This window comes from Eptatretus burgeri, chromosome 16 (assembly GCF_056783735.1).
Source record: "Eptatretus burgeri isolate ZD-2024b chromosome 16, Ebu_testis_v1, whole genome shotgun sequence".
Taxonomy (NCBI): Eukaryota; Metazoa; Chordata; class Myxini; order Myxiniformes; family Myxinidae; genus Eptatretus; species Eptatretus burgeri.
In genome coordinates this window covers 18,744,481-18,766,851 of record NC_140976.1, presented here as the reverse complement: position 1 = coordinate 18,766,851, position 22,371 = coordinate 18,744,481, and the positions used below count along the sequence as shown (strand labels likewise).

The 22,371-nt window shown below is 42.3% G+C and overlaps 1 protein-coding gene across 6 annotated transcripts; it reads right to left on the bottom strand.

Moving 5' to 3' along the window:
• Positions 1-8,243: 8,243 nt before the first annotated feature.
• LOC147010636 (calcium homeostasis modulator protein 6-like) lies at positions 8,244-22,118 on the bottom strand. Of its 6 annotated transcripts, none has more exons than XM_085860027.1 (6): positions 21,859-22,118; positions 17,360-17,465; positions 16,954-17,203; positions 15,571-15,893; positions 15,143-15,295; positions 8,244-9,496 (listed from the first exon to the last, which is right to left on the bottom strand). In XM_085860027.1, the coding sequence occupies exons 1-6, from the start codon at positions 21,912-21,914 to the stop codon at positions 9,146-9,148; spliced, it is 1,239 nt and encodes a 412-aa protein (XP_085716153.1). In that variant the 5' UTR covers positions 21,915-22,118; the 3' UTR covers positions 8,244-9,145. The 6 variants fall into 6 exon arrangements, with proteins under 6 accessions (XP_085716153.1, XP_085716155.1, XP_085716157.1 ...); XM_085860029.1 differs by having other exon boundaries at positions 17,360-17,503; positions 21,859-22,117; XM_085860031.1 differs by having other exon boundaries at positions 17,360-17,485; positions 21,859-22,117.
• Between the last annotated feature and the right edge of the window lie 253 nt (positions 22,119-22,371).

Sequence of the window (22,371 nt, the reverse complement as noted above, 5' to 3'; positions counted from 1 at the left end):
TGGTGAAACTACCAATATCTTGTCTCATTGCTCACCTCAAAGTTTTCACTCATTTTTTAATCTTTCCTCCAACCTGTGAAACCAACTTCCTCAGTCTGCTTCATCCTACTCTTCCCTCCAGAACTTCAATAGGGATGTTTAGCACCACCTTTGGTCTCCCCCCCCTTCCATACTCATGTTTTTGACACTGATTATCCACACCCCCCCCCTCCCCACACACATTCCTTCCTTTCCTGGATATTGTCTTATCTGCTATCCCTCAAAACTTTTTTGTTCCATCCCTGGTTTTCCCTTCCACTTCGAGCTCTGTTTGAGCTTGCATCCAGCTCTGTGTTTGAGCTTGTTCACCCCTGATAATTGGTATCCTCCTCCTCCCCTTTGATCTTCCCATCACCCATTCTTCCTCCAAGGGTCCATCTGTGATTTCCCACTGCCCTGCTGTAGGCCCCCCCATTTCAATAATGTTCAGCTCTGGTCCATTCTGCATTCTAACTCTTCCATGAACCAAGACTGTATACCAAAAATAAAGTGAATACAATGTTCTTAAAAAAACAAAGCAACAACAAAAAAAACCATAACATATGCTAAAAGGATTTGAACCTGGGTTCCCTGCATCACGAGCTAGGAATTCTAATTGGAATGCTAGCCAGCCAAATATTTATTCCAAACACATTATATGCAAAGACAAAGTTCCTCTGGGGATATTATACACAATCCTACCAGCACACAAATGGCAACAATTAAGCCCCCTGAGATTCCACCCACACATCTCATATACGTTTTCCTTCCAATCCCATTTTCTTTGCCTTTTCTACTCCATCCTCGAGAACACTCCAACCACACCCTACCTCTCCATTTTCTACTCACCATACTCTTATCTTCAATTTTCACAGTTTACTCCTGCCCTCAATATATATGTACAAGTGGGGATGATATCCATCAAAGAGGGGAGATAAATTTGACAATGGCAGGGCAAAGAACAGCAGCAGGAGCAGCAGCAAAAAACCCCATGATTGAATGGCATCACCCAACAGAATACCATGATGCCATCAAGCATGGGGTACCCTTTGAGAAAAATCGGCTTTTACCCTAGGTGAACGGAATAAAATGCTACAGTGAGAACAATAGTATATGAGAGTCGTACTCTCATATACTACAGTAATTTGCAGGAAAGGAAGATTCCTCCTTTTTTCTGAGTTATAACTGACATCTGACACCGAGATATCTGCTGGTGGCCAATTCAGAAAGGTGTTTACCGATTTAGTTGCACGTGATAGCATTTCCATCCCTGCCACATCTCACCTTCCCCAGATTCTTCACCATCAGATGCAATCATCAAATTATTACATTTGCCATAGTTTCCTTCTTGCTTAGATAGGAGTCTAAGGTGACAAGGTTCCCTGCATCATGAGCCAGGAACATTGGAAGTCAATGAAAAGTGAGTTACGTGGTGTCTCGAGCGGTGGCCTGCCTCCGATAGACCGGTCGACTGCATGCAGCGACCTGCCCATGGTGAGACCGGGCTCATGGGGATGGGTCCCTCCTAGATGACGTGTGGCACTCCCACTACGTCTTGGAAGGTTGTCACCAGACGACACAGGTCCTACTCCCCTCTCCCAGAACATCTCCACGGTGCTTGAGACTCACTGAGTGCGGCATGGCCCTCTCAGGGGAGTCTGTGGGGGTCGATGGGCATTCCGTCGGCAACCTCAGACTCCTGACCTGGGTTGGCCAAGCCATACGTGATTAACCACTGTGTTGCATGCTTTGCGCCGCCGGCAAGACAATTTCAATGAGCACTATGCCCCGCACTTTTCCAGGCAGAGGGTCTTGCCCACCATGTCAGTCGTGCAGATCCGATGGACTGAATCTGGGCGCTATATCAGTGTTCGTCGCAGGGGACTTCAAGTGAACCAATATTGGGATGGTTCATGGTCCCATACTGCCACGGATGTCCACCCCGGTGGTCTGGAGCTTCAGTCAATTGCCTCTGCGCTTTGGTGGTTAACACCTGACACATGGTGGAGTGTGTCAGAGGCAGGGAGGTGGTAGGACAATGGGCTAGGGTGGTTAAATCATACCCTGGCCCATTGTCCATGTGCACCAGTCATCACGGGAAACAGGATGACAAGGATATGATATCACACAATGTCGCCACCAATTTGGAGCCAGGTGCTGAACAAATGGGATCTTCACTTGCCTCAGCTCTCGTGTGATGAGAGGAGGGAAAAAGACTTTGCAAGTGGCATTCACAATTGTCTTGTTTAAATAAATAAATAAAAAAAACATGCTGAATAAAACAAGAATAAAACTAGAACACCACTCAGTAAAGCACATACCTCCAGCAGGCTGAATAGTTTATGTTTTGTATCCCACCGATAGGTCTGATCTGGATCTGAAGCTTAAACAAGATCTAATCGGTTTGTTCTTGACACCTAACCAACTTATTCACCAAGTTTGTCATAACTAGTCCACAACTTTTTGAAATATCATGCTATACATTGTTTTTGGCCCGATCTCTCGATGGTGAAGAATCACTTCAAAATTTATTGGGTCTGGACCCAGATTCGGATCTTCACCAAAATCGAATCAATTTGTCCTCATCACACACCTAACCTGTCCACAAAGTTGTGTGAATCCGTCCATAAGGTTTTGGGATATCCTGCTCACAGATAGACAGACAGACAGGGTGAAATCATAACCTTCCGTCCACTTTGGGTGGCGGAGGTAACGAGAACGAATGCCACTCTGTAGAGTGCATACCTCCACCAGGCTGAACAGTTGTTTTTTTATCCCACCGATAGGACAGATCTGGATCCAAACCTTCACCAAAATCTAATCTAATCTTGTTATCGTCACCTAACCAACTCATTCACCAAGTTTTGTTATAACTAGTCCACAACTGTTTGAAATATCAAGCCATATATTGTTTGAACCCAATCTCTCAATGGTGAAGAATCAATTTTAAAATGAAAAAAATTCTCATATCCAGATGTTGATCGGGATCTTCACCAAAATTGAATCAATTCTTGTCATACACCCAACGTGTCCACCAAGTTTCGTCCGAAGCCATCTAACTTGTTGAGATCTACTGCTCACAGACAGCAGATAGACACACAGGGGTGAAAACATAACCTATGTCCACCTTAGGTGGCAGAGGTAATTTAATAGTGGGATAGCAGGAACATAAAAGGCCAAATCGATTCTAATTTGGCCACATTAGTGAGAATAACCTAAAAACGAGAGGAATGTTCAAGTAAATAAGAAGAAGAAAAAAGAAAGAAGTGTATTTTTTTTGGGGGGGGGGTGGGGAGGGAGGAGAGGGGGAAGGGGCTGGCACCAAAAATATACAAACTTACACTTTTGTTAATTTTACAAATAAAAACAGAATAATCAGCATCGTATAAATCAAAGTCCTACAGGTTTTTTTTTCTACCGAGATGGGTTGGGCTTTGAAGCCATTAATCCAACTATCATCTCCAAATTGCGTTTTAGATTAGCCAGAGGCTGGGAACATCGCCAAACAAAAGGAAGCTTTCATTTTATTTTTGTGAGGGTCTGACAAGGATAGAAAGGCGGTGACATGGACCTTCAGATAGGAGGGAAATAAGTTGGGACAGCAAGTAATCCAAGGGTTCCATTGAAATAGCTGTTGTCCCAGGGTGAGGACAATAATCGGAAGGTCAGGTAAGTTGTGTCACCTCCATAATTCATGCAAAAATCATTAGTGAGAGACATGGCAGCAGGTGATGGCAATTTGCGCACAGCACACATGTGATAATAAGGGGGGCAGGAATGAAAGCTATATTTGTGTATGTGCACTCCAAGTTGTTTCGTCTGGGTTTGAATCTCGACTCGGCGATAAATCGCCATCATAGTGTTTCACATGCTGAAGGATTTATCAGCATGTGAGATCCATCAGATGTTCATCATGAGGATCATTCTGTCAGCACTGAGGGTGTTGGTGAAGCTCAGAGATCTAAATAATAATAATAATAATAATAACAATAATAATAATATTACGAGTTCCCTTCAAAGGAATTTCAACCTCGGAGGAGGCCATTAGGCCCAACAAGCCTGCACAATGGTTGCCAAACCATGTTTGTTTGTCTGTTCTCCATCCTTTAAAGAATGGATGTCAAGCAAGGAAGCAGCATGTACCAGATGTGAAATCTTTGGGAGGATTTGGCCAGGATTCAAACTGCCAAACTCAGTGACAGAGTGGATGCTCTAACCATTACACGACTGAGTCTGGTCAAGATCCCACGGTCTATCTCACGAAAGGCAGGCAAGCTATCGCAGGCACCCTGAACAAATTACAAATGCCTATCCTCGTCACTTACAGTGGAACATCCGGCCTCAGGAGTTGGTTCCACAAGGTCTTCACAAAACAGTTGCCACCCCCACCCCTTTCATCTACAAAGGTGAAAATAATTGGGGTCGTTAAAGATGAAGACATCCAAATAAGCTCGAGAAATTCTTGGATAGTCTCACATAAGGGATATTCAAAAGAAAATAACGATTATCAATTTTATTACCTTCTGATAATTGGGCAATTCCTCAATACAAATACCACATGTTGTTATATCTAGCCTTTTAAACATAGGATGGTGTCACAGAGTGTTGTATCCTGCAATGAGGAATAAAGATCCAAAATCTTGCAAAGTAATCCTCTTGAAGAAGGTAAAGATAATTCCACTTTGTAACAAAAGCTGTCACAATGTAACAAGGGGAACTGTTTCCGTTTTTCTCTCCATTCACCCCCACCCCCTGCATTAGCCATTGGGGTCTGGGCTCGGAGTTTGGCAAATATTCCGGCACCAAATGTGAAATGAACTCAATAATGAGGATTAAAAACATCGATAAAGAACAAAATGTACAAAACTGAGTTTCATCTAACGTGAGTGGATGGCTGTAAATAGCTGAGATATGAGTGGTTAAAGTGAAAGACACGAAAGGTGAGTGTTTGCAACACATCCTCCATCCACTCAGAGCACTGGTGATGTCACCTGTCCGCAGGATAAGTGATGTGCAGAAACACCTCCAGTCGTGTCGACATGGAGTGAAGTTGAGATGATAATGAATGGTAAAAGTGCTTTGAAGGGAACGTTGAAAGATCGCAGTTTTTGACCAAAGTTACCAGACTCAATGGTGTTGTGGTTAGAGCAACAGTTTTGAGTCTGGGAAGTTGGGGGTTCGATTCTGAGCTGAGCAGAGTCATACCAAAGACAAAAATGGTACGTGCTGCTTCCTCGCTCGATGCTCAGGATTTAGGGGCTATAACACAGAAACCCTACAGGCTAGCATCACATCGGAGCATGTGCCCCATGGGGAAGGTCAGTGGTGACATTTCTTCCTCAAAATGCCTTCTTGACTGCATTGAGAAAAAACAAATCCATCACAAGATGGCAACACCGGCACCACGTGTGCTCCAGTGACCAACTTCTCCCAAGGTTAACAGCTTTGTTTGTTTGAAATAATGTCCTGTGTGGTCTCTTTCATGAACTTTAGAAATTGCAAACAACAATACCAATAATAATAAAAAGTTATATTTCCCCAAATTAATTGAGGAATGATCCCAGAGTTGTTCATTTATTTATTATTACATACATCATCTTGGCTCATGGAGAGGCGAGAACACTTAACGGATCAGGATGTAACAGAACAAAAGGAACAGAAGAAAGAAAAAGGGTATGGGGTGGGGGGAGATTTGGACACGTAAGAGATGTGGGGAAAGAGAAGGGCTCGGGGAGGACATAATGGGTGAACAATATGGACACAGTCACAAGCTTCCAGGAAGGAAAAACTGGAAACTTCGTAGACACACCCACGGAAATATTATGGAAAAAAGTGCACATTTGTGGCAGTTTCGAGACTGTCAAATGTGGACAACAACAAACATTCTGCTGCCAAGCCATGCTGAGGTCACACCCTCAATGTGGACAGAGAAAACGCCCATATCATGGAAGAGTTGGCACACGAGTCAGAGATTTTGCTAAAGAACTGTCCACCGACATCGTGCGAGAACGGAAAACACTCCACCACCGTCTGGGTTTCTATAAACATAAAGTCTGTAAAAGTGCAACTTTCACTTCAACCAACTCGTGTACATCACCAAAATCTCACCGCATTGGCTTCGTCAGCTCAGACAACATACAAAACCACCGAGCTCACAAGTATCATGATCACGTGACAGGGTTCACATTATTGTGTGTTGCAAAATGAACTGAAAGGGGTCATTGAAAACAAACAAAAAAAATGCAGCTGGAACAAAAGCGAAGAAGGGAAAGAAAAAAAAAAAAGGACAGATTAAAATAAGTCATGATAATAATAGTAATAATAATAATAATAATAATAATAATAATACAACAACATTGCACTGTCATTGTCACTTGCACTTCTCCGGTTAATGAGAACGAACGCAAAGACGTGTCACCAAAAAGACAAAGTAAAGGATTGGTTTTACTAATAATGTGTCACTCCTAATTAACTCTGTCTCTAGATATGTGGGTAACTTCATTACATTTTAGCGGCCGGCTGCACATAGCATTAGAATTCACTCTCCCTCATTTCTACTCATTTCACACAGTTATGAATACAATCAGGTCACAGAGTGACGGGCAAATGAGATTTTCCATCAGCAAATTGAAAGCACTGTCAGATTCCATATACAAACAGTCATTGCTTAAATGGCTTTGAGTTCGTTTTTGTGGGGGGGAAAAAAAAAAAAAAAAACCACACACACACACACACACACACACACACACACACACACACACACACACACACACACACACACACACACACACACACACACACACACACACACACACACACACACACACACACACACACACACACACACACGTTTTCCCCTTCCCCTCCCCATTTCCACGCCCGCCTGCTCCTCCTTCCATCTTACGAGTGTCGGCTTTAAGTGCAGCATGTAGTAAACGGCGGGGCTTGCGAGACATGGAGATTGATTCTTACCTTCATTATCCAATCAATTTGGGAAGTAGTACACAAAACAAACTTGGATTCAACCACAAGGCACAAGGTCGATGAAAAATATCATAGTTTCAGAAGAGATTCAAATCAGAAAAAGCTGCAACTGCATTTTGTAAAAAAAAATGTTGTGACTCTCCTAATCGAGACCTGCGCCACTCATCTCATGCTAGAGCAAGGTGGAGTGCGGTGAGGTATTGCACTCACTCCTGCCAAAAAAAAGGCAGGGGGGGAGGGAAGGAGGGGGTCCCATTAACACATCAGTAACATAATGCCGCACCCCCTCCCCCCAAACATTCCCCGATGTGATACAAGCATATGGGTGGTAAGCATTTGGAATAATTTATACATCAGCAGATGACAAACAACGAACATTCATAATCAGCCAAGGTCCACAAGCATAAGGAATAACCAACTTCAGAGGTCCACAGAAGGTCCACACTCGGTGTAGTGTCCAACTAATCTAGCCTGGCATAGGCCAAACATTTATTCTGGGTCTTCTTTGACCGAGTCATGTTACTGGGCCGGATGGTATAAATGTATAGGCTGGTGCCCATAAAAGTGATAACCAATACGGTTTTTCCTTTTGCTTAACGACCTATGTGCTTGCTTGTAAAATCCAATGGATCACTTTGGAGTGAACAAAACCTTCTTCCAGACAGCTTGTCACCCCCAGAGGGAGGCAGGCTGCAGTTCTGCTGCTCTGTAGAGGATAAAAAAGCAGTCCATAACCTGAATATGATCTTCAATTCGAGAAAGACCTAATTTCACAGTCCTTTCACAAAAGAACGTTTCGCAAACCCTCCAAGTTTTTCCACTGATCAATCTCTGGTAGAGGAATCCTTTGGCTTAATTGGCCAAGACGTGTCTAGGGTTTATGAAATCTCCAAAGTAGCGTCCATGATCAAGCACCGACGGTGTCGAAGGCATTCAATCAAAGCAGCACATACCACCCCACCTCCCCCCCCAACTGTGGTTTAGTGCTGCTTTATCCAATCTCACACTGGATAGAGTGGTATCAAGAGCCCAGAGAGCAACTTGAATCACTCTGAAAGAGGGTGAGGTAAAGGGCCTACTCATCTCCCACAACAAACAATCCTCCAATAAGCCTCTCCCCAAACCCCTACACCCAACAAAACAGGTTGCACATTGATCCAATTAACTATTCCTTGTTGATCATTGCCAATTCCAAGTTCCATTTTCGTTGAGAGTGAACGAGGCTCGTGGAGCAGCTTAAACAGGTTCAAATACACAGCAAGTGTGTTTTAATACAACAAACATCAGCCTGACATTAATGGCACTGCACTGTGACTTTTGTAACATATCGACCGAAACGGTGTAGTTGAAGTCAAAACTAATGTGGATAGCAGGGTGCAGTTCCACAACAAACACCATAATACATACAACCTAATATATACCGTTTTTAAAAAAACCCCCAAAAAAACAACCAACAACACTGAAATACTACAACAAATGCAGCAATAAAATGCATGAAACAGGGGTACCAAGTGTCAATAAACATGAGAAGAAACATTTACTTCCAGTTGCAAGAAGACGTCTGAAAGAACAAAAGCACATAGTCATCTAATATAAGAATAAGAAGTTTAAAATTGACGAGCACACACCTCCTTGTTCTGAATTCAAGGGAGCAATAAAACGGACATTAAATTTTACACTTTAAAACTGGCAATTTAAACTGCTTCATATTTAAAGAACATTCAGTACCGATCCGATTCAAGTCGAGGAAAATAAGAAGTCAGTTTGAAAGGACACAGTACTTTGCTGCATACACAGGGTGGCGAACCAGGAAAAAATGCAGAAAGTGGAAGGGGTCCCAAGCCTTTGACCTTTTCAAGTGAAGGGGGTGGGGGGGAGTCAGAGGAAGGGGTAAATTCCCATGGTTGATGGGAACATATTCCCCCCAAAAGTTGTGCGTTCAACGTAATGATGCAAAGGTGCGCGATTGACCGATGTAGGAAAAGCTGTAAGTATAATAGCACTCAGAAAAAAGTGACTAATACAGTATTAAAAACCTAAATCGATCTTATAATCCATTACTAACAAATCTCAGCTTCAGTAAGTAAACAAACAAGACTGTAACAAATGAGTCAGTAAATAAATGAGACTGGAGGTGAAACCACTACAAAGTAGACTCCACATTGGCTCCTGTGGCTGACCTGCCAAAATCGACAAAATCCAAAACCAGCGGAGCCGACCCCTTGTCCATGTCTGGTTGTATTCCATACTCCGCCCAGCGCTGCAGCTCGCTGTAATACATGTTCTTTTTATGGTACGTGTATGGCTGAGACACGCTCCACCAGTCCCTTACGGTGGGATTAAGGAATTTTTGCCCTCGATTTTCTCCATCTGCAACCGGACCCGACTGGCCGTCTGGTGGACCTTGGGCTCCTGGGAGATTTGAGTCTGTTGGGAGTGCAGCTGAACCAAAGAAACGGCGGATGTTGCGGCTTGCAGAATTATGTGCATGAACCTGGAGAAAAGAGGAATTATGAAGAAAACCTTAAGGAAAAAAAAAATACCAATGCATTTTTAAAAAAGGATCAAATCAGCAAGGACCTGTAAATAGAACTTTTTACTCAAGAATAGATTCAGGAAGAGAAATTAAAATAAAAGATTTTTGCAAACAAGCAAAATTAATTTAATTTATCACCATCAGCCAATCAGCTTGAGTATTGCTCACCCATCATAAACAAACTGCAGGTGCACAAATTTCCTGTGTTTCACAGAGTGAAGACAAAGTGAAAAAAAATACTAAAAAATGGGAATTTGACTTTGCAGGTAACACATTTTTACTTTTGGAAACATTTATTTATTTGAACAAATCATTGGCATTGGATAATGAATGGTATTGGTGTGGCATGGGCACCCTCAAAGGGGAATCTAATCTGGGGAGGCTGGAAAAGCGATATGGGTGGGTCCACAGAATGGACGGGTCTAACCATCCCCCCACCCCAATCAAAATTTGGATTGACATTCAGTTTTTCATACCTGACAAGGGGGATTGAACCTTTAGCAGCTTATTTTGCAACAGAAACATGGACAATTGTGGCAAGCCGTACAACTGACAAGTACACTATCTATTGGGGATGCCTCTTCGTAGTGGTTGTACCCTCCAACGCAAGACGGGGGCCAAATCTTTCTTATTCTTCCCCGATTTGTCAGGACAGCGTAGTCACGGTCAGAGCCCCAATCGGTCCACATGGACCAGCCCACTCTCTCTCATCTTCAATAAGAACACCACACACACAAGCTCTCAAATCACCACACATCCACAACAAACATATATATATATATATATATATATATATATATATATATATATATATATATATATATATATATTTATATATTTCTCCTTATTACAGCAAGAGATGTGTGAACTAACCAGGGGGCAACCACAGTATACATTTTCCCAACAGGTAAAACTCGCATCACTAGCTACGGGGCCAGACGAGGTTCCATCTGCTGCACAAGGTGCACGAAGGGTTCCATCTGGCCTGTACTGCTCTCAGTAAATCATCAGACTACACACACACACACACACACACACACACACACACACACACACACACACACACACACACACACACACACACACACACACACACACACACACACACACACACACACACACACACACACACACACACACACACACACACACAAAACACAGCTTTTGGTTGAATCCAAAGAACAACGCACCGACACAAGTCCCAAACGCATTACCACTACCATCATAACTTCTTCCTCATACACCACCTGCACATAACCAACCACCTCAATCCCCAAAACGCACACATTGCCTCAACATCCTGCCAATATAACACAGACAGCCTTATCAGCAAGTCCGTGCAACAAACACTTCATTCTCACGAACACCAAACACCATTCACATAGCCATTGCACAAGAAACTAAATTACACGAGAAAAACAAAACACTGACCATCCCCAACGATAGACCGAATGCCAGAGGTGGAAGCCTCATCACATACATACACAAGTAAATGAGACATAAGATATCTGCAGGACACAAAAAGCACTTCCACCACCAGACAATACTCGAACATCAAGCTTTCAAAATTAAAACTGGTAACAAAGAACACACGAACATCATAAACATTTACATAACACCAACACATCCCCCACTGTACCAACCATACTCACCCCAACAGAACCTTTGCTCCCTCCCAAACACCATCATCAGAGGAGACTTCAACATGAAGGGCACTGCCTGGTACACCTATCACCAAGCAAACACCAGAGGCCAAACCAACAACTCTCCTTAGATCACCACCTGTACCTATCATTATCATAAACACAGCAATAGACCTCAACACAAACAAAAACAAGTCACTAATTATGAAAAAAAAACAAAACAATGTGGGACAATTTTAAGCACAACAATGACCAAGAATTCCAACAATCACAAGCAACAATTTTATCTTTTTTATCATCAACAATCCAATTATCAACAACAATCCAACAATTTTATCTGGAGATCTGGATAAAATCTCAAGCTGGTCAAGTATGGTATGCTTTCTATGGTATGGTTCTCTTCCTATGGTATCCAAGGCCATCTCCACTCATGGCTCGCAGACTTCCTCTTCTGTTGCAGCCAACGTGTGGCCCTAAATGGAGTTCTCTCATCCACTCTTCCTGTCCACGGCTGGAGTTCCTCAAGACAGTGTTCTGGCCCCTGTTCTTTTTCTGTTTTCATCAATGATCTCTCCGACTCTGGAAAATCCTCTTTATCTCTTTGCTGATGACACAACCCTCTGCCGTACCATCTGTCATCCCTCAGAACAGCATGCAGCAGCTTCTTCGCTCACTGCAGAGCTGGGTAAAATCACAAACTGGTCCAACACGTGGAACATTTTTTTCAATCCGGAAAAATCTCACACTCTCATTAAGTCTCTCCGAAAGGACCGTTTAGTAACTCCCCCCACCATCTACTTTCTCCACAGTCCTCTGGAAGAAGTCCTTTCTTTCAAGCTTCTGGGTCTCACTATCTGCCATGACCTTTCCTGGGAAAGCCACATTTCCAACCTGGCCTCCAAAGCCAGTCGCCGACTGGGAATCCTCCGTCTCACATCTTTCCTCGGTCCACTTGAGCACCTGATCACAGACAAAGCTTTCATCCACAACCTGATGGAGTACTGCTCCCCCATCTGGGCTGGTGCTCCCACCTCTCATCTTTCTCAGCTTCCCGCTGTGGAAACCAAGGCATTTAGGATCATTGGTATCTACCACGGTGAGGCCGAGTCCTTGGGTTTCTCACCACAGAGCAGGTCGGTGGTCTTCTGTCTTCTACAATCTCCTCACTGGCCCCGCCCCCCCACCCCCTGCTTTGTCCGAGATGTCCCCCACCCCACCCCCATAATTCTACATGGTGCTGAAGGTCTGTCAGCAACCCCTTCTGGTAAAACTACCAAAATTAAGAATCACAGCTCACCTTCACCCTTTCATTCCTCTTTCATTCCTACCTTTGGAACAAACTCCCTCACCCTCTTCAATTGCACTCTTACATCCAAGTCTCAACAACAGCTGTTCACCACCATCTCTTATCTTCCCCCATCCAAAACCACAATCTTTTCTTCCCCTGCTAATCCACCCCAAACCCACCTCTTTCAAATTCCCCGCTTTCCTTCCTGAAAGTCCATCATGGTCCCTATCATGTCCATCTTGTTTAGCCTGTGAACCCCACCCCATCCCTCACCCTTCCACAGATCTCCTCATGACTCTGTTCCACACTTTTTTTTTTTTCCTTCTCTCTCCCACCCCCCCCCCCATCTCCTGCTCCCCTTGTTGTATGTTCTGTGTGTGAGCTCTCATACGAGCCTCGAGAGTGCATACAAAAGAAACAAACAAAAAAAACTAAATAAAAACTCAACACCAACATTGATATTTTACACACCACAAACAGTTTAATATGATTATCACAACTGCAGCTACTAAATACATTCCAAAGGGCAATATCAAAAAATATATATGTATATATCTTCTTCTTCTTCTTCTTCTTTCGGCTGCTCCCGATAGGGGTCGCCACAGCGGATCATTCGTATGATCCGCATAGTGATTTGGCACATGTTTTATGCCGGATGCCCTTCCTGCCGCAACCCTGGTCGCCTCTTACGACACAGGGATATGGTACACCTAATTTAACTGGGGTATACACTGGCCCAGTATACTGGTACTCATTTCGCCGACCTCGGAAGGATGACAGGCTGTCAACCCCCTGGTGTATTAATTCAGTGGTACAACGGGGCTTGAACTCAGGACCTTTTGGATCCCAAGCCGCTGCCCTAACCACTGCGCCAACACCAGGCTCATAATAATAATAATAATAATAATAATAATAATAATACAACCCCAACTGCACGGCAGAAATCGCACACTTCAAACAAAACTTAAAACACATTAAAACCAACACCCAAAGCACCAGGCATAATATAAATGCTTCAAATACTAAACACGGAAATTAACAACAAAATAACAGTCAGAAACTAGAAGGGCACTCGGTAGAGCGCATACCTCCACCTGATCCACAAGAACACATCGGGCCCAATGCATTTTTGAAATATCATGCTATATATCGTTTTGGCCCTATCTCTCAATGGTGAAGAATCACTTGAAATTTTCAAATAATTCTCGCATCCAGATCCAGATCTTCCCCAAAATCAAATAAATTCGTCCTTACCACACACCCAACGTGTCCCGTACATAACTTTTTGAGATATCGTGCATATCGGTTTTGCACTTTCTCAATGGTGAAGATTCACTGAAAAAATTCTAGTCGTCGGATCCGGATCTGGATCTTCACCAAAATCTGATCAGTTCATCCTTGTTACACACCCAACCTGTCCACAAAATTTCCTCTGAATCAGTCAACAACTTTTTGAGATATTCTGCACACAAACAAATAGACAAAGGGGTAAAAACAACATTCTTCACCTTCGGTAGTGGAAGTTAAAAAAAAAAAAAAAAAAAAAAAAAAAAAAAAAAAAAATTGGCACTCCTTTCGATGCACAAAAAACCACTCAACCAATACCAAACACTTGTACAAAACCATAAACAGCCTCACTAACTCCAACAGTGGCAAAACGCCCTTACATGCAGCTAGAGCTACCACAGACAACATACCATCAGAGAAACAACACGCCAACATTGTCATAGACCATTACGCAAACACAAGTCATTTAGGACACAGAAAAGAAAAAGTATTACAAGATGCAAACTCAGCTACCAATTCAATAACACCATTCATTCCTGCACAAACAAACAAAAATCATCAAAAACTCACAGGCTACCGCCCTGACATCTCTAATTTACATTTAAAACACCTTGGACCACACGGCATATCTGCCCTCACAAGTATAAGGAATTTATCTGACCAACACTCAAGAAGTCCCCAAATTTGGAAACATTACTATCCTTAAACGGAAACAGAAACCCTGCCTCGTCTCCCCTCCCTCCCTTGCCTCCTCGAGCGTCCCCTGCCTCCTCTCCCCTCCCCTCAACCGCCTCACATCCCCCTCCCCTGCCTCCTCTCCCCTCCCCCCTCTCCTCCCCTGCCTCCCCACCCCTACCCCTCCTCCTCCTCCTCTTCCCTCCCCTCCCTCCTCTTCTCTCCCTCCCTCTTCTTCCCCTGCCACCTCTCCGCACCCTTAATATCCCCATCAGTGGAGCGATGGGTTGCAATTGCCAGGGCTAAATAAGGTGACGTACATTAACGGTGCTAAACTTCCAGAATTTTTTTTTTTTTTTTTTACACAAAATTTAAAATCATTATTTAGTTTTAATTGATGTACACTTAAACACAGCATGGGATATGGTGTTCTATGAACTTTGTAATCAAATTATTATTTTGAAGGCAGCGTGCAGCTGATGGTTGCATCATTGCTGGGAGCACAGCTATGCCACTGAAGCAGTGCCCCGTTTCCAGCGAGCTGATACTCATTTTGCCAACCTCGGAAGGATGACAGGCTGAGTCAACCAACCTCGTGTTATTAACAGCACGATGCGGGCTCACACTCAAGACCCTAAGATCTTAAGCCAGCCACCTTAACCGTTAAGCCACCACCATGCTTCGCTCCAATTAATACTGTACTTTGATTACCTGTGCTGCATTGTTAAAAAGTCCTCTCTCCACTTTCAAATAGAACTTCCAGTATGTCAGCTGCATGAGACTGATCGGTGAGAAGCACATGGCCAAAATATTCAAAAGGAAGAACAAACTGGTGGATACCGCAAGCAGGCTCCAGCCAACTAACTGCAAGAAACAGTAGAGCACAATGGTTCAGATAAGCATCAAGAAAAAACCAAGTTATAACATAGATAAATAAATAAATAGAGCTTCCCCACGATGTCATAACAATAGTGATGATTGAACTGCAATGGACAAAAATTAATAAAGAAATACATTGCAAAGAGAATTAATTAAGTATTGCAATCATAAGGTCCAGAGTGAAATATCTGTCCAATTATAGGTGCCAAGGTCCAAGGACATTAATGCAGCCAAAAGATGAGCAAATTAATTGGATCAACCTGCGATTGAAAATCCATCCTGCGCATCAGCTCTTCTCGCAAGAACTCCACCGTTTCCGCCGGGATGTTTGGGTCCTTAATAAGATCTGTACAGGGCATGCGAGAGAGCACCTCTCGTGGAGAGAGAAGCGAACCATTTTCCAGCAAGTGCATCAGGTGGAGCGGAGGCTCCTGCAGTTCCGCACCCGCACATTGGAAATAGGATCCCCGGATAAGCGCGGCGATCACCCAGGTGATGGGAGCAATGGCTGAGCGGCTGAGAATCTCACCACAGATTGAGAGGCATGAGCAAAGTCTCAGCCGGGGCCGCCGTCTTACACAACCTGGAAGCAAAATAAATGACTAAAACCCATGCTACAGTACAAGGACATAGAAGAAAACAAGTAATACAAAGCAGGGTACTACAAAAATGAACTACAGTATTTTGGATAATGCAAGTTGATGGGCTGAGAATGAGAATGCCATGATGTTATGGAAGCTTGTTCAGTTTGTGGAAGCTTCTCACTATGAATACCCTCTGTTGGCTGATGTCATCAAGTATGGCAGTGGTAGAACTTAGGAGTTTGTGATTCAAATAAACAAATAAAATGCTTGAAATACAAGGTCCATGTTGAGCCAGTCACTTGTCTGAAAGGTACAAGCTGGGGAGATCTGTTCAGTATTTATGGGCTATCGACACGTTATGTGTGCAAGGAAGTGGGTAATGAAGGAAAAGTAAAAGAAATCAAATAGAAGTCGAGAGGGAGAATTAAAGAATTCCAACAGCTTAACGACTGGCTGATTTGATGGGAATCCGAATAATCAGTTGGGAACTGTGCATCATCGCGGTTTCGACCACTGAATCCCAGAACCTCTCTGAACAACAGGTCCACGGCTTCAGTTGTGTCGCAATGTTATCCAATGGAGAAGTGAGAAGATTAATGTACAGGGCTACACAAGTTTAGGGGTGAGAAGGCTTGTCATATATTTTACCAATTTTGCATGGCATGATGTAGATAGCACCACAGCTATCTATCTAGAAAAAAAAAATTGTGGAATTTGAGACTACAGAAAAATGCGTAGACAGACAGTCCATGATGATCAATATTTAGCGTTAACAACGCAGCGTATATTTAATATTCTTGATAAAAGTGTTGAACTTGTAATTAAATTTTACTTCATCACAACAGTGTTGCTCAATGTAGGAGTATTGTGGCTTCATCTTTCCATATTAGTTACCCTTTTGATTTAAAGTGATTTCTGCCATACAATAGTGTCATCAAAATGTTTATTACAATAATGGATTTTTGATAAGCCTCTTCGCCGAAACAAGGTTTCACGCGAATGGATTCAGACGTTAAAGCCCAGTGAAGGAAACTGAATTGGGAAAAAAAAACAACGTGCCGGTGAGAAGACGAGCCATGTGGTTGTTCACCAACAGACCAAGAAGAAACAGGATAAGCGTTGGGATGGTGAAAACAATCACACCGTAGATGAGGTTCTGAGTGGGTGCACAGGGACAATCTATAACAACAACACTGAACAGCTCGTGACCACCGAAGGTGAACAATGCAAGCAGGCCACTTATGATGGCGTCCGAACGGTTCTGGAGAAGCTTGATAACAGTTTGCAGCACATTCTCGTCCATCGTCACCTGAAGATTAAAACACGTATTCAGAAGCAAAATGGGGACAACTCGAAGATGTGAAAGATTTTAGGCAGTCATTTTTCAACATGGCAAGAATTGAATAATAATAATAATGAAAAATGTCAATGAGGAACATGGTTTTTATGATGGCATGATGTTTACCTGCGGTAAGTGCTCCTTGACGCCAAGGTAGGAGTTTAAGAAATGCCACGCCGCGAGACGACTTGCAGGCTCCCTTACGTAGTCATGCATTCCATAGCACAAGCTCCTTCAACAGAGTCAGCGTGTCTGAAAGTTCATAGAGGCCTGATGGAAGTAGAGTCTCAAATACACATTCAAGTATACATTTATACACACCAAGTATATTGTTGCGGTTTTGAAGACCCTGGAGAGTTACATATATAATCAGGAGTAGTTTGTTTTGTTAGATTACCTCTCCCCTCGTATCAGTGGACAGGGAAATGCATTGAGTTTGTGTATCAGGTTCGAATTCACTTTCTAACCCTTCTTCTCGAGATCTCCTCTCTTCTCATCTCTATTAATCCCTCTCTACTACTCCACACATCTTTACAGTGCATCCACACACACAAACAACATGCCTTACAAAACCAACATCACCACTCCAAAACTCTCGTTTCCAATCGGAACTGGTGGTGCCTACATCATAGCATGTACATGCAATGCTCCACATGTGATGAAAACATGCACGTACATGCAATGCTTTACATGTACTGATAACATGCACGTACACACAATGCTTTACATGTGCTGAAAACATGCATGTACACGCAATGCTTTACATGTACTGATAACATGCACGTACACACAATGCTTTACATGTGCTGAAAACATGCATGTACACGCAATGCTTTACATGTGCTGAAAACATGCACGTACACGCAATGCTTTACATGTGCTGAAAACATGCACGTACACGCAATGCTTTACATGTCCTGAAAACATGCACGTACACGCAATGCTTTACATGTACTGAAAACATGCACGTACACGCAATGCTATACATGTACTGAAAACATGCACGTACACGCAATGCTTTACATGTGCTGAAAACATGCACGTACACGCAATGCTTTACATGTCCTGAAAACATGCACGTACATGCAATGCTTTACATGTACTGAAAACATGCACGTACACGCAATGCTATACATGTACTGAAAACATGCACGTACACGCAATGCTTTACATGTACTGAAAACATGCACGTACACGCAATGCTTTACATGTACTGAAAACATGCACATACACGCAATGCTATACATGTACTGAAAACATGCACGTACACGCAATGCTATACATGTACTGAAAACATGCACGTACACGCAATGCTATACATGTACTGACAACATGCAAATACACACAATGCTATACATGTACTGAAAACATGCACGTACACACAATGCTTTACATGTACTGAAAACATGCAAATACACACAATGCTTTACATGTACTGAAAACATGCACGTACACACAATGCTATACATGTACTGAAAACATGCACGTACACACAATGCTATACATGTACTGAAAACATGCAAATACACACAATGCTATACATGTACTGAAAACATGCAAATACACACAATGCTTTACATGTCCTGAAAACATGCACGTACACACAATGCTTTACATGTACTGAAAACATGCAAATACACACAATGCTTTACATGTACTGAAAACATGCACGTACACACAATGCTATACATGTACTGAAAACATGCACGTACACACAATGCTATACATGTACTGAAAACATGCAAATACACACAATGCTATACATGTACTGAAAACATGCAAATACACACAATGCTTTACATGTACTGAAAACATGCACGTACACACAATGCTTTACATGTACTGAAAACATGCAAATACACACAATGCTTTACATGTACTGAAAACATGCAAATACACACAATGCTTTACATGTGCTGAAAACATGCAAATACACACAATGCTATACATGTACTGAAAACATGCAAATACACACAATGCTTTACATGTGCTGAAAACATGCAAATACACACAATGCTTTACATGTCCTGAAAACATGCACGTACACACAATGCTTTACATGTACTGAAAACATGCAAATACACACAATGCTTTACATGTACTGAAAACATGCACGTACACACAATGCTTTACATGTACTGAAAACATGCAAATACACACAATGCTATACATGTACTGAAAACATGCAAATACACACAATGCTTTACATGTACTGAAAACATGCACGTACACACAATGCTTTACATGTACTGAAAACATGCAAATACACACAATGCTTTACATGTGCTGAAAACATGCACGTACACACAATGCTATACATGTACTGAAAACATGCACGTACACACAATGCTTTACATGTACTGAAAACATGCAAATACACACAATGCTTTACATGTGCTGAAAACATGCAAATACACACAATGCTTTACATGTCCTGAAAACATGCACGTACACACAATGCTATACATGTACTGAAAACATGCACGTACACACAATGCTATACATGTACTGAAAACATGCACGTACACACAATGCTTTACATGTACTGAAAACATGCACGTACACACAATGCTTTACATGTACTGAAAACATGCAAATACACACAATGCTTTACATGTGCTGAAAACATGCAAATACACACAATGCTTTACATGTCCTGAAAACATGCAAATACACACAATGCTTTACATGTACTGAAAACATGCACGTACACACAATGCTTTACATGTACTGAAAACATGCAAATACACACAATGCTTTACATGTACTGAAAACATGCACGTACACACAATGCTATACATGTACTGACAACATGCACGTACACACAATGCTATACATGTACTGAAAACATAACCATGCAACGACAATCTTAAATTTGCTTCCAGACTTTAAATACCTCAAACACCATAAAACCCACCAGAGATGAATCGAGTGGAGCAGTGTTCACGTTGCTGGTCATCCCATTCACCGCTGCATGCCAACGGTGTTTCCTCTCAAAACTGGAAAATTATTCCAGAACCCTTTTCGAACCACTTATTATAAACTTATTTTTCGAACCGCAGAAAACAGCACAACTCTTCCCATTCCATCTCGCAAGTGAACAAGATTAAACCCAGGGCCGGCTCCTTAAGGGGGCGGGGAAACTGAAGGCACGTGATATGCGCCAAGTCCATGAAATTTAAATATCCTCTGAGGAGAACCCAGATTGAAAACTCGGTGAAAACATCCTGGAGCGACATTGCATAAAAATCTACGCCTGGATTTAGAGTCGTCAGCTAAATAAATCGAAAAATAAAGCAATTTCTGAAAGTAACAAACGAGATTGTCGAATTTCAGCCAAGTAAATCCTCGGAGCTTAAAAAAATAAAACTTTATTCCCTATCGCTTAGTTTATAAAATAATTATAATCAATTAAATACATAAATAAAAGTGTGAAATACCAACTGAGTTATTATTTATAAAATTATGTGGAAGAAAGAGGACATCAGCCTCGACGAGTACAATAATAATATACATCCTCACACGCCCACGTCAGCGACGCCAAAAGTACCTTCTGATAGGTTAAGATATCGAGTTTGAAGATAAAGAAAAAAAGGCAAAATGATGCAAATATAACTAATTAATGCAGGAAATCTTCGCTGAAAAAGAATCTCGAGAATTCAAGAAGCATGCTCTGTGACGTCACGACGCATTAAATGACGACGCCCGAATCTAATAAATAAGATTCATCGCGTGCGTGCTTTTCGGGCAGACCGCTTAAAAAAATTTTTTTTAATAAAAAATCTTATTTTCATCGATCGCTTTCCAGTACTAACTGGATTGACTGTTACAGCTGAATGCTGGCGTGTAACATGACCAATAAGCTTGCCAAGCCAGCTGTTCCTCAAGAGTGCTTGCTCGAATGCTTAAGCTACTCAGCGAGTGCTCCACAAGCTTATCGGTAATGGAACGCACCATGTTGAGACCCCCAACCCATCAGAAGGACTTAGGACTGCAGGGTGTGGTCAATGTGCCGCCATCTTGAGACCCCCACATAAGGAAGGCATGTGTGGCATGCATAGACGTATTAAAATCGATCGCCCACGGTCACAGTTTGCAGAAAAGTTCCGTGAAGTATCATTTAACATTTACAAACGGTCTACGGTCAAAGTGTTTGTGAACGGCTGTTATTACGTGAAAACAGTAATACAATTCGAGTCATTGGAACCATGCCTGGATTGGGATTCTCGGGTACTGAGTTCGCACCCCGTTGGCAGTTGAATTAATACCAGGTGGGGTTGACTCAGCCTGTCATCCTTCCGAAGTCGGCAAAATGAGTACCAGTGCACTGGTAATAGGGACACTGCATCAGCGGCAGAGTCGTGTCCTCCCTAACTAATGATGCAACCAGCAGCCATAAGGATGCACTCGAAAGAAAGAAAAAAAGAATTGGAATAATGTATTAATTAATTAAATATCCCCCTTCTTATCTGACCCCAATCACACACAGTTCGTTAGCTGCTGCAATTAATTATTTGTTCTTTCTCTCTCTCTGTGTCGTTTCTCTACGACAAAAAATAAATAAGAATACAATGTTTTGTTTTGTTATTTTTTTTTGTCTGACATTTAAAAAACAAACCTCTCACCTTCCGCAGAACTCTGCACAACTTGTTCCAAACTGCTCAGGGCATCGGTTTCCCATGCAAGATAAATCAAAACAAAGTCTTCTTTCTTCGTCCAGTTTCCCAAATTCGCTCTTGGTCTGTTCGTTTATAGTAAAACAAAATTCAAAGTCCCCGAATAATACCAAATCGGAAATATATACACCATCAAGCACGACAGTTTACAGGATCCAAACTCAAAGCGAAACACGAATGATTATATTGTTCCTCTCCCCTCAAGTGACCCCGCCTGTTGGGTTTCCCTGGGCGTGGCTTTCAAACCAAAATTTGTTCCAAATTATATTAACTTCAAACGTTTTTCTCAAGCTTATGGTCTTACACCTGGAATGACTCGGTGAACTCGGTGGCTTCGTAATGGCTTCGTACCATCTCAAGTGGCAATTGTTTGGAATATTTTTCAAGTTGCTACCTGTGTCTGGCATTGTTTAGGTCTGGGTAACCCTGCCAGTTTGGTAGCATTGTTTAAGTCTCGGTAAC